This window comes from Microtus pennsylvanicus, chromosome 3 (assembly GCF_037038515.1).
Source record: "Microtus pennsylvanicus isolate mMicPen1 chromosome 3, mMicPen1.hap1, whole genome shotgun sequence".
NCBI classification, from domain to species: domain Eukaryota; kingdom Metazoa; phylum Chordata; class Mammalia; order Rodentia; family Cricetidae; genus Microtus; species Microtus pennsylvanicus.
The window spans coordinates 115,061,750-115,078,281 of record NC_134581.1 but is presented as its reverse complement, the minus strand read 5'-3'; the positions used below and the strand labels follow the sequence as shown (position 1 = coordinate 115,078,281).

The 16,532-nt window shown below is 37.4% G+C and overlaps 1 protein-coding gene across 1 annotated transcript in view; it reads left to right on the top strand.

Moving 5' to 3' along the window:
• The window catches only part of Cngb3 (cyclic nucleotide gated channel subunit beta 3), a 129,480-nt gene that overhangs the window by 47,804 nt on the left and 65,144 nt on the right, over positions 1-16,532 (top strand). Inside the window, exons 4-6 of the mRNA XM_075967652.1 lie at positions 7,996-8,153; positions 10,471-10,620; positions 11,822-12,030. Of these exons, the coding sequence (XP_075823767.1) occupies positions 7,996-8,153; positions 10,471-10,620; positions 11,822-12,030 (517 nt within the window). The remainder of the gene's footprint in view (positions 1-7,995; positions 8,154-10,470; positions 10,621-11,821; positions 12,031-16,532) is intronic.

Genomic DNA, 16,532 nt, shown 5'->3' with positions numbered 1-16,532 from the left:
TATTATCAAAATACATTATATTTGTGAATAAAATTCTCCATAGTAATAAATAAATAAAAGTATTTTGAAGTAATTTTTAAAATTAAAAGTCACCGTACTTGTTTCTTGCTGCTGTCTGAAATTTAACCAAAATTGAAATGAAATATGTCAGTATTAACAATCTGTGTAACAATGTTTTTTATTATTTTATTACTTTGAAAGAATTATCTAACTTTTAATAGCGTTAGTCACATTTATGGGTCATTAATTAGTGGTTCACAAACAAAAATCACATCATGGCCATAAGGCCCAGCATTTACGAAGTAATAGAAGCAATTCTCTAAAGAGTAGATCCTTCCTGGGGAGACAAGAGACAAATCTAGAAGACATAAAGTATCATGGTATGTTACAGCTAGATCAAAAACCATTGAGTCTGGGAAAGTATATGCCATAATATACGCATGCCCATTACCATATTTATAAACTAATGTGTACAAGCAATGCCATATGCATTTATGAAACCTTATAAACAGTCGGAATCCTCAGCACTTAGGGATGCATGTAAGAAGAGACTGACTGTTAAATTTGTACTCCCAAAATTTCTTTAAAATTTGGAGGCTTTATGGTAAACAGCAAGATATTTTAGTAAAAATCAGAATCTTATGTCATTTCTAATTACTTTAATCCAGAAGTATAACAAACCAGGTGGGTTTTTTTTTCAACCAAATATAGCTTTTGAGGACAGCTATCTAAATTTATCTTTATTTCACAAATAAGGCAAATAAAAAAAAACCTGCTCCTCTCTCTCCCCAAAAGATTCCAAGTTAGAATATGTTTCTGTTTGCATAATCTCTATATACAACTCAACAAGATAGAAATAGCATCTTTCAAGGGAATTTAACCACATTGGATATTTAAAAAATTACAGACGGCACTGATAAGTGAATTACTTCTTGAGAGGATTTGATCAAAGTAAAGTTTGAAAAAGTCAAAGTTTATTTAAGATTTCATTAGAGAAAAAAGTACTACTGTTAAACAAGCTTCATATATAATGAATCAAATCCAAAATATTATTTAAAGAACAAATGCATGTTCTGTGCGATTTTTTAAAAACAAAATGATTTAAAATGGGGGAAAAAATGACAAAATTTGGTGACCTTACATTTTTTCCTTACCAATTATTTTAAATATCACCAATAAAAACTTCCTTGCTACAAATTAAAGTCCTCCTGTCCCTGCTTTGTGTACAGTCTAAGACATCGATGACCTCCATTTTCAAACTTGGTGGCATGGCTTTCTCTTAGACCTAGCTTTCTACTTGCTGCTTCTAAATTCTTTCTTTTTATGCTACTGTTTAAATGTCAAAAAGTTCCAGGGTGATGAATCCCAATCTTTTCTTGTTCCATGTAGGCTCTTACTGGTAATCTCACCCACAGAAAAATTTCCACTATGTCTTCTCGGTCTGTGGTTCTTCTATCAACATCCCTAGCTCAGCCCTCTCTGCTGATATCCAGACTCAAATTCTCAGCTGCCTTGCATATGGAATATATTTAAAGAGGTCTTCATTCTTAATCCATACCTCCAGCTTAACACACACTGAATAGAGTTCTCTTACAATTCCATCCTAGATGCCCACGTGGAGTCACAATCATACCTGTGGTTAACTCAATTAGTTTCCAGGCCTGCCATAACAAATGAGCACAGATCGAGAGGCTCTAAATAACAGAACTTGACTCTCACAGCTATGGATCTAGAAGTTGCAAACTGCAGGTGCTAAAATGGTGTGTCCTCTTGGAAGCCTGAAGATGGAACAGGTTGTAGGCTGCTCTGTGTGTGTGTGTGTGTGTGTGTGTGCGTGCGCGCGCGCGCGCGTGTGTGTGTGTGTGTGTGTGTGTGTTTTGCTCTCTCTGCTTGTGGTGTCTACTGGCAATCCATGTCATTTCTTAGCCTGAAGATGAATCTCTACAACTTCTGCCACATCACCACATGTACACATGGACGCTATTCAAATCATACTTCCTCTTGATCACAAAAAATAATTTCTTTTTTTAAAACATATTTCCTAAAAGAGCTAATTATTTCCTTTCACAGAATTCTGCTGTAGTTTCCCACACGTCTACGGACCTTTCAGTTATCTATAATTTTGGAGCCTAGGTTTAAATCTTTATTTCACTCTAAAGACCACAAAAAAAATAATAGTTCTTTGCTCATGTTATTTTCTTTGTCTACCATTTGTAATAAAGCACAATTTTCCTCTAAAGGTACATTTTAAATATCTCCTTTAAAAACTTATCTGAGGAACTGGAGAAATAGCTCAGAGGTAAAGAGCACTGGATGCTCTTTCAGAGGTCCTGATTTCAATTCCCAGCAATCACATGATGTTTCAAACTATCTATAATGACATCTGATGCTGTCTTCCGATGGGCAGGCATGCATGCAGACAGAACACTGTATAGACAGTAAATATTTTTTTAAAAAAGAACTTACCTGAAGACAGCATCTACCCATCTCATCCCCCCAATAAAAATTGGTCATCATATGCCACATCAAAATGTGGCATGCATAGATAATATATACGCATATGTGTATGTGTGTATACCATGAAATATTGTTCTACCATTTAAAATGAAATATTTTCACTTGTATCAACATAGGTGAACAGGAAAATATGTTAAATAAAATAAGTGAAGTACGTAAGGATGAATGCCACATGTTTTCATTTGTGTAGATACCCGAAGAATTCATCTTATAAGAAGTAGATAGGAGGCCTGGAGAAATGGTTATGCTCTTCCTGAAGTCCTGAGTTCAATTCCCAGCAGCCACATGGTGGCTCATAACCATCTGTAATGAGATCTGGTGCCCTCTTCTGGCCTGCAAGCATTTATGCAGGCAGACTACTGGATACATAATAAATATTTTTAAGAGAGAGAGAGAGAGAGAGAGAGAGAGAGAGAGAGAGAGAGAGAGAGAGAGAGAGAGAGAGAGAGAGGTTAATATAATAGTGATCATTGGGTAAGGAACACACAGAGAGAAAGAAATTGGACAGCAGCTCCCCAGACACAGTTAGTTAGGAGAAAAAAGTCCTGATTAAAGTGTTTAAAGAAATTAAAAGGAAAACTCATTTTAATCATTACAAATTACATATACACATCGAATCTTCAGTGTACCTCATATATGTACAATTTTATGTTAAAAATTAAAATAAATGAAACAAAAATAAAATCTGAAAGATCCAACCTTAAACGAGAGGACTTCATTAAGATCTTACTTTATTTATATGTAGATGTCTGTGCATCTGTGTATTTATGCATGCTGAGAGGCTAGAATACAGTGTTGAAGTCCCTGAAGCTGGGGTTACAGATGGCTGTGAGCCACCCAAATCTGGCCCCTCTGTTAGAACAGCTTGCACTCTTAATAGCTGAGCCATGTCCCCAGGTCATCTTAAATCTGATACATCAGTACCCACATGTAAATGACAAGCTTTTCTTTCTTATCTCATCTTCTACAATTAGCTATTTCCTACATTTCAGTGAAGTGGGATTCCACTCTGTATGCTGTGAATACTATTAGTTAATAAAGAAACTGTTTTGGGTCTGTGCAGGGAATAGAAGTAGGCAAGGAAAACTAAACTGAGTGGTGGGAGAAAGAAAGGCGGAGTCAGAGAGAAGCCATGGAGCCCCACTGGACACAGACACTGGAACTTTACCCAGTGAGCCACAGCCACACGGCGATACACAGATTAATAGAGATGGCTTAGTTTAGGATATGAGTTAGCCAGAAATACGCTTAAGCTATTGGCTAAACAGTATTGCAAATAATATGGTTTCTGTGTGATTATTTTGGTTCTGAGCTGCCAGGTGGCCGGGAACCAACAAACGGCCTCATTGCAACATTTCAGTACTGAGAGCCTGAATCCCGTCCACCCAGGTCTTGCTAAGATCCACTTCCTGGAAGGCAAAAGCCTCTGCAAACCCTGAGTTCTATCATTTGTTCAATTTTGAATAAGGAATTATAATTTGACATTTTTTTTCATCAACTTCTTAAAGTGATTTCTCTCTGCATCTTTATTTTTAAAAAGCCGAGATGATTCGCCTGGTACAGGTGATACAGCCAAGCCTGATGACCTGAGTGGCGTCACAGAGATCCACACGAGGTAAGATAGTGAACCAACTCCCACTAGTTATCCAAGAACACTTCCCTTCTGTGTTTATATATCAAAATGTGTTAAAACATTTTCCATAGACCAAAGCCGCCATTACATACTCACGAGGATGGATGTTCAGTGTATAATAAGACATACAGACAGGAGCTCTCAACACTGTCATTGCTCCTCCTTTACCCCCAAGCATCTTCGTGAAACATGTGTCTCCTCATCTCCATTTGCCATTTTTATTAATTCACGAAATAACCTAAAGAAAAACAAGTCTATAGTTCTTATCTGTACCTAGGCAGAGAATAAGGGCATTACATCCTCTGGAAAAGAAGCAGAGGAAAAAGAAAAGAAAATGGGCTGACACATTGATGTTGCAGTCAACACTCCCAAAAATATGTAACAGTGGAAATATATTTGACATGTGTGAAACACTAGCATACTTTCTAATTCTATTTCCATGGTTGCCCATAAGGTACATTCACACAATATAAACTGGTGTGATTATGTGGCAATTCCACAGTCAGCTGGGGCTTATAGATACTTCAGGAAAGGAGAAATATTCTCCTCAGATCTCAGGTCTTGCTTGAAATAGACATTTTGACAGTTTTAGTACCTGACTTTATAATTAATGATCCAACAGCACTCAACTATGCTTTTTATAGAATTTTGAACCATTGGAGCAAATCAAATAAGGTCAAACAACAAGTAAGAAGTAGTAGGTTTATTGAATAAGTAATCATTAAAAATCTATCTTGTCCTAAGTCTCCCAGACCTTAAAAAAGATGCTGCCCTTGACCTTGAGATTGAACAGTCTGGGATGATTCTATCCACATAAGTTTGCTCCAGTATCCCTTGGACTGATGACCATCAAGTTATTGCCTTCAGAACTATATTTTTAATGCCTCCTGGGTAACACAAGCATGACCTTATTACTCAAGGTCCAGTGGACACTTTTAACTGAATAGACATAGCAACATAAGACCTCATTTATTTTCCATGCACTCACTACAATAAAATACCTATATTATGATTTAAGTGTTAATGGCCCTGTGGTGGATTAATGAAAATGGTCTCCATAGGTTCATAGGGAGTGATGCTATTAGAAAATGTGGCCTTGTAAGAGTGGGTATGGCCTTCTTGGATGATGTATTGAGTGTGGACTTTGGGGTTTCAAATATTTACACCAGGCCCAATGTCTCTCTATTCCTGATATCTGCCAACCTAGATGTAGAAATCTTGACTTCTCTAGCATCATATCTTCCTGCATGCCACTTTGTTTCCCACCATGACAGTAACGGACTAAACCTCTGAAACTGCAAGCCAGCCCCATTTAAATATTTTCCTTTATAAAAGTTGCCATGTTTTGAAGCTAGAAAACATTATTTTGAGTGAGGTAACCCAGACACAGAAAGACAATTATCACATGTACTCACTCATAGGTGGTATTTAAACATAAAGCAAAGAAAACCAGCCTACAAACCACAATCCCAGAGAACTTAGACAACAATGCAGACACTAAGAGAGACTTACATAGATCTAATCTACATGGGAAGTAGAAAGTAGAAAAAGACAAGATGTCCTGAGTAAATTGGGAGCATGGGTTCCTTGGGGGAGGGTTTAAGGGGAGAGGGGAGAGGCAGGTAGGGGAGCAGAGAAAAATGTAGAGCTCAATAAAAATCAATTTTAAAAAAATCAAAAAAAGTTGCCATGATCATGTGTCGTTTTACATCAATAGAAACCCTAGCAGAGATACATACCACTGTATAGGTTCTTGTGTGAAAACCTTGTTTCCAGCTGGTGGCACCGGTTTTAGGAAGTTGTGAAACATTTAGGATATTGAACCTAACTGATAGAATTAGGTCATTAGGCATGGGTCTTGAAATTTATACTTACCCTTTGTTACAGTGGATATTTGCTTTTTCTTGGTCCGAGCCATTTGAAAAAGTAGCCACAAGTTTTGACCTCTGAAAGAAGCATGAATGATAATTTTAAGAAACGACAAGCTGGGTATAGTGGCACTTGCCTTTAATCCTAGGACTCAGGAGGCAGAGGCTGGCATATCTCTGTTAGTTAAGGCTAGCTTGAACTAATGAATTCCAGGGCATCCAGGCGTACATAGAAAGATCCTGTCTTCTCAAAAACACCAAGAAAGAAGGAGGAGGAGGAGGAGGAAGAAGATGAGGAGGAGAGGAAGGAAGGAGGGAGGAAAGAAGAAAAAAGGAAGGAATAGAAAAGCAATAGCCTGGAGATCTAGAAGTCTTTATAGATACATACATTGAGAGATAAGGTAGGGATAGAAGTTCCTGAGTACAGGTGAACCAGTACCTAGAATGTGAGCTTGGGAGATATGGCTCCACCCCTTGTCATCTACCACATGGTGGCATGGGAGGTGGGGAGAGATGCCCCCCCTCGATACCCGTGGTAGGTGTGAGAGCTTGCCTGGAGATCATAAGAGTAGGAAAGCAGTCCCTGACTTTCACCAGCTGCAGAACTCTGAAGAGTGGTCCCTACACCTTGCCTGGGCAACATAGTAGAACTGGCCCTGCTGGTGTAGGTGTGGGAGAGCTTACACTGATGGCATAAAAGTTTAGGAACCAGTCCCTCCCTTGCTCACTGCTGCAAGGGGTGAACTAGCCAGAGTAATGCCACAGAGCTTACCTTGGTCATGAGGATGAAGAAGACCTGAAGAGCTGACCAACCCTGAAACTACCCAGGCCCAACATTCACCTCATCTATGATTTGTTGGAGCAAGTGAACGGGCCAGTCTGGCTACCTAAGGCTGCAGGATGTCCATGACACAGGGCAACAGTAGGATATCCAAGAGGAGTCCCAGTGAGGGCCTAGCATCATAGTGAGGCAGAAACTAGAAGCGTCAAGCCAGATCAGTGACTCTTTGCAATGAACACTTGGGGGTAAAGATGGGTGGATAAAAGAGTTAACTGTGTGATTTGTGTCACACTACAGCTTCCATAATAAGATTCTCTTTATTATCTCTCCTTTCTTTTTTCTCTTAAATTTTATTTTATTTTGGAATGGGAGAGTTGTAAGGAAAGAGGGCAGATACAAAGTGACAAAGAGATAAATGGGATCGAGATGCATGATGTGAAAGACACAAAGAATTTTAAAATATATTCTAACATGTATATGGAAATGCAAAAGAACTAGAATTTTGAAAACACTAAAAAAAGCCTCAGATCCTTGAAGTTATAGGACTAAAGTCCTGTTTTCTTACTATCAGCTATTCAAAAGTCACTGTCAACGGAGATCTAAAATTCTTATCAGTGTCCCCCTTCTTCAAAAACTCCCATGTGGTGGGCAATTTCTATCCAGTAGCCTCCCCTTCACACTTTGAATCTCTGACTGCCTGTTCTGTTGCCAGGCAAAGAAACTCATCTTTCAAAGGGTTCACATGATTCTATCAGCCTGCTGCACCACCTCCTCATCTTGAAGTAAATCACGCCATGTACCAAGTGCTAACTCTAGGAGCAAAGCCCACATGTTCATCATCTCTGGGGTTATGAAGTCATGGTGTCATCTTAGGTCCTGCCTTCCTTACCAGCTTTTTTCTTCTGGAGACAGAGTTTGATGATAGGACCATGGTCCTCAGGTCCCATGTTGTCAAGAATGACCATTTGCTGTTTGTAGAACTATCATTTTCTAATAGCATATGTGCTGCTAAAACAAGTGCCTAGCATCCAATTTTTCAATGACAATCTATCTTCCATCAGAATTGTTCCCCTTTTATGTCAGTGTTTTCATTTTATTATTCAATGGCAAAAATGAGAAATTAATAATCTTCAATACATAAGGAAAAAACTGTATGTATCTCCTCAGGGACTTATTTCAATTTGTTTTTCATTTAGCTTTAAGAACAAACTGTTTGAAGGCTCAACTATAAATGGATATGCTGATGCCCAGCTACACAACCTGGTGAAAAGGATGCGTGAAAGGACTGCTTTCTACAAGAGAAAACTGACAGAGGATGAGAATTCATCCTCACCCGAAGCTAGCCCTCAGACTGGTAAGCATTATTCCTTCAAAGTACCAGTGAGAAGGAAGTTATGTGAGAACATATATTTGGACAATTATTCAGCTTAGATCCCAGAAAAGCAATTCCTGAGACAAATATATATGTTTATTTTGAGAGTTATTCAGAGATCTGAGAGTAGCAAAAGGAGACTAAGAAGGAAATTAATGTGATGGTGCATTAGTGTAACCCTCAGGGTTGGCTATAGCAGAAAAATAAGAGTTACTCCAAGAAAAGAAGAAAAAGGAGTTAGGGAGTAGCTCAGCAGCTAAGTTCTTGCTTTGCAAGAATGAGGACTGGAGTTCAGTCAGTAGAACCCACATTACACACACACACACACACACACACACACACACACACACACACACGTGTTGAGCTCTTCGTTTGAGTACCAAAGAGACGGAGACAAGTAGGTCCCTGGTGTTAATTAACCAGCAAGCCTTACCTGCTTGGTGAGTTTTACGCCAGTGAAAGATGCTATCTCAAAAAGAAATGCAAAATGAGCTTGAAAACTGGCACCCAACTTTGTCATCTGGCCTCCACATTCATACGTGCAATGCACATTCATATATACATGTGCAACCACATACAAGCGAATACTCACACACTTTGCACAATGGGTGGAGATGTACACATAGCTCAGTGGTAGAACACAAGCTTAGCTTGTGCAAGGGCACAAGCTCAATCCCCAGCACCAAAAAGAAAGGCAATAAAAAAAGCACAAGGAATAAAAGGAAAATAGATAAAGTGACGATCATGAAAAGTTAGCACCAGGCTAGCAAAGTCTTGCCTGGAATTCACAAAGCCCTTTGTGCACTGAGGGTTTGATCACTACCACTGTATAGACCAGGTGTATAATTACAGCATTTGGGAGGGGAGACAGGGGCAAGAAAATCAGTAGCTATCCTCAACTACATAGCCAGTCTGAAGGCAGCATAAAACATAAGAGATTCTGTCTCAAAATAAAACAGAAGAACAAAAGGTAATAGGAGATGACTTAGTGAGTAAAAATCAACTTACTGCACAACCCAACAACCAGAATTCAGACTCCCAGAACCTGTGTGAAAAGCTGGAGGTAGTAGCAGGCATCTGTAATCCCAGCCCTCCTACAGCAACGTGGGAAACATAGACAGAAAAATCATCCAGAAGTTCGCAGGCCAGCTAGCGTAGAAGACTAAGCAGCAGAAACAAGAGAGACACTGCCTCAAAACAAAGTAGAAGGTGAGAGCTGACTCTTGAAACTTGGCCTGACTTCTATACCCACCTTCTTATAGGTGCACATCCATGCTCACACACATCAGACACAGATCACACACAACAAAGACAGAATGAAGAGGGACAAATTACAAGGTCTGATTGCTCCTGGAGCATGTTCTTGACTCCCTTGAACTTGTCACAACTGCTCAAGAAAACTTTGAGGGAGAAAAGCATAGGGCATTCACATAGGGTCATATCTAGGCCCAGAAAATGTGCGGAAGCCATCAGCAATGACTGCTACGAGTACTAGTGTTAGTATTAACCAACACCCATATTATACAAAATGCATATTACAAAATACAGAAATAATTAATGGAGAAAAGGGAGATGAAAAATAGACACATGAGGGTGGGAAAATTATCAACATTCTTAGTAATTACTGAAATGTGGGTATGAGAAAAGAATAACAACAACATAGTACAAAATAATACATATTATGATTGATATTTGCCCAATATTTAAAGAGAGAAAGATGAAAAATGAATGTTAAGAACAGATAAACATCTTCAAATCTAATTATAATGAAATGATGTAGACTTGAGGGAAACTATTTTCAAAGCATACTATGCATTATACAGTAGTTAATGTTTGAAGAGTAAGATTGAAATAAATCACAGTTTGATAAATGTATATCGAAAACAATATTTTGAACTTTGTTTACCCATAACTCAAAAGCTATGTATGAAAGATGTTTTGTAACTTCAAAGCAAACCATATGGGATGGGAAACATTTGATCTGTGATGCCTTTAAATTTTAAACTGGTATTTCCTTTTGGAAAAAAGGAAAAAAAAATTTTTTTGCTTAAATTAATTTTATTCTGCATTTTTCATATATTTCACTGTTTTCTTTCATTTTTGTATATATTTAGGGTGTACAACATGATATCTTATAATACATATAAAAATAAAGGCCATTAGTTTAAACAGGAGAGTTTTGCTTTGCTTGCCTACACAGAGATTTTCAAAGATTCTAATTTCATGAAAACCAAATATTTTTCTCATCAAGCTAACCTATGTTAACTTATTAAAATATTTCCTCTTTTTTTCTATAAAGTGAAGTCTACAGAGGTATCACCAACACAAGACCAGAATTCTAAACTAGAAGAACATCACCACGGCATGTTGTCTTGCAAACTCCAGAGGGTACCTGCAAAAGAGTACCTTAAAAGAATGGGACTTCCTAGAAGCATAGATCCATACACAGGTACCAGTGATGGAAACCCCAGGGAGGGCTGGCAGTCACCAGAACCCCTTTGACACAGAAGTACAGAGAGAGCTTCAGTTTTTGCACAATGTTATCTATCTTGAAAGCATAATTTAAACTATGAGATCTTAAAAGGTTTGTTTTCCTTTCTCTATAGAAGACAAGATTTAAAATACTCCTGCCTGTTTTAAAACCTAGGCTAGGGCACTTCCTGACCCAAATAACCTTTGAAAAGAAAGCCCTAAGGAACTTGGAAATATGCATATACACACACACACACATACACACACACATATGTATAAATATATGTATATATTATAAATATATATCCTGTCTTCTTCTGTGGCTTAACTAAGCTAATTACTCTAATCAAGCAGATTCTCTCCTACATCGTCCCAGAAGCAAGTGTAAGTAACATGTGAAGGGACACTGGTTGGCTCAGTGAGCTGACTCTCCATTCTCCCCACTCAGAGCCAGCCCTCTTCTGGCAGGGTGAAGGTCTTTCTCCTACTTGTCATGGGCAAGCCTTAATTATGAGTGCCAAAGATGCTTTGCTTCTTAGCAATGATACATCTAAAATTTCCAGGATTTTACTTTCCTGAATCCAAATAGTAAAGTTACCCACTGGAATAGATTCAGTCTGGTCAAAGTACAAAATAGACACTATCCTCTTTTGGAGAAAGTGATACTATCATTTTGCTTCTTTTTGTGCATCACGGTGCCTTCTAGGTCAAGAACTAACTGTGCTGAATATATCATAGAATTTCTTACTACAAACTCCGTATCTCACAATCATCAGTTCTGGGGAAATGTCTCAGTCTATAAAGAGCCTACTGTGCAAGCACAAGAACATAAATTTGGATTAGTAGAATCCATGCAAAAGCTGGTTTTAGTAGTGCATGTATAATCCTAGTAACTGAGTAGACAGATCGCCAAAGTTTGCTAGCTAGCATTCTAGCCAGTAGGTGAACTGAGAGGCTATACCTCAGGTAAGAAATAGCAGAGGGAAGACACATACAGTCAGCTTCTGTTCCCTACATACAAGTGCATACACATTCTATGCCTTCACATGCACATGTCCACACACAAACACACTATGCATACACATAAAGATAGTGCTTCCGTTTGATTAAACTGAGAAAGAAACTTGTTAGAATGTGTCTGTGATGCTGTTGGGATGACTTATGTTGTGTTTTCCTAGATCGGATCTATCTCCTATGGCTCCTTCTTGTCACCATCGCCTATCACTGGAACTGTTGGCTGCTACCAGCACGCCTTGCCTTCCCATACCAAACACCAGGCAACATGCACTACTGGATAATTACTGACATCATATGTGATATCATCTACCTTGGTGATATATTATTGATCCAGCCAAGACTCCAGTTTGTAAGAGGAGGAGAAATTATTGTAAGTGGAGTTTGAGAGAAGAAATTGACAAATGAGCAATGTCTAATTGGACTACCAAAATTAAATTTACAAGATTGTTTTATTTAATGTTTGTCTCTCTGTGAATAAAGCTTTTTTGATGTCTGAATATTCTAATTCATCTTTCTTGTCATCTCTCCCTGGTTCTCTTTCTTCCACTTGATCCATTCTATTGCTAAAGCATTCTACTGAATTTCTATATGACTAAATGAACTTTACATTTTTTAAATTTTTTAAAGGATTTCTCCTTACTAAATTCTTTTCATATCCTATATCAATTTCTCTATTCCTTCAACTGTTTCTTTGTATTCTCTTTAAATTAATTAACAAGGGTTTTTTTTTGTTTTACCTTTGATTTAACTGTACTTTTGATGATTGTCCTTTTAATTTTTGTTTAAAATGTTATCTCATTCCCTTTAATTGGAATCCTCATCTATGGAGTTGTTATTTTTACAGGATTTACATTGCCTTCTTCTAGGTTGTGACATGTGAGTCTGGGGTTATTTTATTGGTTGAGTTTTACCATCTTTTCTTCCAGTTGAAGGGTTCAATGTTCAATTGATACTAGGTTGTGATAACTTTGAAGTATGTTTATCTCCAGTGAACTAAAAATGTAGTTCAATATCTAAATTAGACCAATCTGCTTAAAGCACTAGTATAGTGCCCTTTAAAACTATAAGTGTAAAATATTCACTGCAGCTACCACAATGTTAGATGGTGCCTCATGCAAATATCCTCATGGCTGGCTTTAAAAAAAAATCATCTCTTTATCTTCAGTAACTATAAAGAGATAGAGGAAGAAGGGTAGAGTAATATAAGTAGTAAGATAAGGTTAGACTTGGAAGGGAAATATGGCAAGAATAGAGATTAGTATTAGATTAATTGAGGAAAAACAGAAGGAAAATAGATGCAAGAGGGGAGTTAGAGTACTCTTAGGATCCACGGAGTTTAAATATTAGTAAAATTATAAAAGGTTCAAATTAATAAAGTAAAATGAGGACATGTGAACAGAGCAAGCAGAGATGAAGTAAGAATAAGGAGGAAAACATCATAATATCTGTAGGAAGGATAGCAGACAATACACAGTAGGATGAGTGCAGTCATGCCCTCCCCATTTAATAACTGTGCCTTCACTCTCCTGACCATACGGGTAACTTCTGAGTATATATATTTTAAAATTAACATGAAAATTCAAAATTCCCAACCATACTTCATCCATATTTCTGGTGCTCAACAGCATGTAGCTACTATATTGTATTGCACAGATTTCCGCCAGTTGCAAATTATGCTGGTAGAAACATGTAAGACACGGACATGCTTCAGGATATCCTTCAGGAGCATGGCCACAGGGAAAAACCATGTGCCTTGCCGTTCGCAAATCATAAGTCCCTTGTTGTCTTACTTTGAAATGAATACCTTCTAATATTTTCTTTGTAGCTCGAATTCTAATTGGCCTTAATAATAAAAACCCTGAGCCAGATATTAGTGGGGTGAAAGCTGAAAGATCAGAGCCAGTAGTTCTTACCTCTACAAAATCCTCAGCCTGAATCCCCAGACCAAGGGAGGCAAGATCCTGTCTCCATGAATTCTCAGATTGAATGGTCTGAGGTCCTGTCTCCTTGTATCTTATATTAAGATTTTATTTACTGGGAGCCCGGTGGTGGAGGCAGGCCTGGTCTACAAGAGCTAGTTCCAGGCCGGGCACTAAAGCTACAGAGAAACCCTGTCTCGAAAAAACAAAAAAAAAAAAAAAACAAAAAAAAAAAAAGATTGTATTTACTAGGACTTGTATCCTATATTGAACTTTTTTCATTGAAAAAGTTCTAAGGGCAATAATAGCCAATCCAGTAGCCAATACCTGCTCATTATATTCCCAGTGCAGACTTCAGAGAGTGAGTTCACTCATACCTCAATCCCAGAGCTCAGTGGCAGCTTGAAAAATGATAATGGTGGTATACAAATGAAAAGTAAACAACACTAAAAATAAAGAGAAAAAAAGAAAAGAAAAGGAAGGAAGGAAAAAATCACTAATTTAAGCCTCCATTAGATGCACAAAAATCAATGTTTGACAAATTCAAAATGGCAAAATCACTAAGGGGAGACTTTTATTTTCGATTTTCTAAGAGATCTTTGCACACAATAGAGAGTTAAAACCCTGAAAAATAATCATTAAAAACAAGTTCAATGGTCTCTATTCAAAATGCATTAGCCAAGCTGCAAATACAGAGCAGGAACTAATTGCTTTGTTTGCTCAAAAGAAGTTTAGTGGTTCTGTTAATTTAGAGTACATAGTTTTAACCTTTGAAAGTTGATTATATTTGGTACAACATCTATGTACACTGAGTTCCCAGCCTGAAAATCTCACTGTGTTCATCTTTATGTGCTGTCTTTAAGGTATTCTACAGAAGTGTTCATTGATTTACTCAACAAACATTTAAATGCCTACATATACTAGGTAGATACACCTACCTACCTTCTGTACATACATTGTATTAACTATAATATATGCTGTACCAGGGCTAGAATATGGTAATATTAGTTCTGCAAGTATTTTTAGGGAAAACAGATCGAGGTGCAAACAGTCACGGTGAAAGAAACCAGGAGATCTGTGTACGTTCATTACTCACGATGTTTTCTGAAAATGGTGTTATATAGAGGTCCAAACACCAACAACAAAAATACCTCATTATAAAAATTCCCTTCTATGTAGTAGAAGTCAAGTTAGTAGTGAATATCATTTTACTTATTCATTATACATATTGTGTGTGCCTCTCACATGGGTGCCTTGGTGTATGTGTGAAGGTGAGAGGACAACTTGCAGGAAGGATGGATCTATCCTTCCATCATGTAGATTCTGGAATCAAACTCAGCTTTGGGGGCTTAGTGGGTGGGCCCTTCCCTACTGAGCAAGCTCACAGGCCAGCACTGGTTGCTGGATAAAACACACAGCTATAGCTTTTGATTGACAAACCCAATAGTAATGAAGGATCTATGAAATGATTAATGCCCGCTAACGATCACATCTGTTAGGTCTTCTGTTATAGGAGACAACTTTGAACACCCAAACCTCACAATTACTGTTTATATCCAGGTGGTGATTGTGCACACCTTTAATTCTAGCACTCTGGAGGCAGAGGCAGGCAGATCTCTGTGAGTTCATGGCCAGCCTGGTCTACAGAGCAATTTCCAGGACAAGTTCCAAAAGTTACACAGAGAAATCCTGTCTTGAATAACATATATTCAGAATTACTGAAAATAATTACTCATTTCATTGTACTCTAGATATTTTGATATTTTTTATTTAATTTTGATAAACAAAACATAGGTTAACTATTATATACTATAAATAAACAGACCAGGCTCCAATTTCACTACTAAAATTACTAATGGTATTATTTGAAGAAATTAAATTAACTCTTTTATTGAACAATCTCTTCTACTTGTAAGTTGAAAATAGTTCCTATTTTATAAATCTATGATAAAGATTGAATAAGATGATATGTACACATACCCCAAGATATAACTGGTAGATGTAAATTGTCAGAGGACTACAATGAATAAATATCCACACTTTTAGCATGTCCTCCATGTCTCTTTAGCTGTCTTTCTTACCTGATAGTGAGTTCCTGAAAGATGGGAACACTGTTCTGTCCATTTTTCTATCTAACCTTGGAATTCAAAGATATTCAGGACATTTTTGTAGGAGGAAATGTGTGATAAAGCTGTCTCAAGGATTTTCTTTCTTTGAGTAATTCTTCAATTGCAGCCTCACATAATATTCTTCTTTAAGTGTTTCTCTCTGTTCTGTTTTAAACTGCAGAATTGTTAATCAGAGGAGGTAAATAATGAGTAAACATAATAACATCTGAGTAGAGCACCCTCTAAGACTATCAGCTAGGACGATTGGGAGTAATCAGCATACCCTTCCTAAAGTAAGCCTCCCCTGAAGAAATGCTGTCTGCATAATAAGCAGGCTTAAAAGAGAAGGAATTAAATAGGGTGACATTTTAAAAGTAAGTGCCTAATTGTCACTAGTAAACAGACTGATCCTCTTAAGGCTAATGGTGCCAAATTTATTTAGTGTTCAAAAGAACAGGGATTTTAAAATTGCTAAATGCCACTTTCCTTTAATCAAGCATTTTTAGTTGTGTTTACATTTATTCAGACATGGAATCATAATCTGAAAGGGAAGGTGTAAATGTGATTTTTAAAAAAGCTTTCTAGTTGGTGGGGGAATGCAATCTTTTAACATGGCTGCTTGGCACTTGAGTTGTGTCTGTCTGTATATCTGTATCAGAGAATCCATGATGGAGCTGTCTCATTTTACTCAATCTTTCTTGAAACAAAATTTATGGTTACCAATGAAACCTGTTTATGCCTAACTACCTGTGGTTCAATAGTCTTTTTTCCCATAGTCATTGCATGAACATAGCTTATATAGATTTTTAATATATTTCTGTAAAAGTTTACCACATGTATGTGGG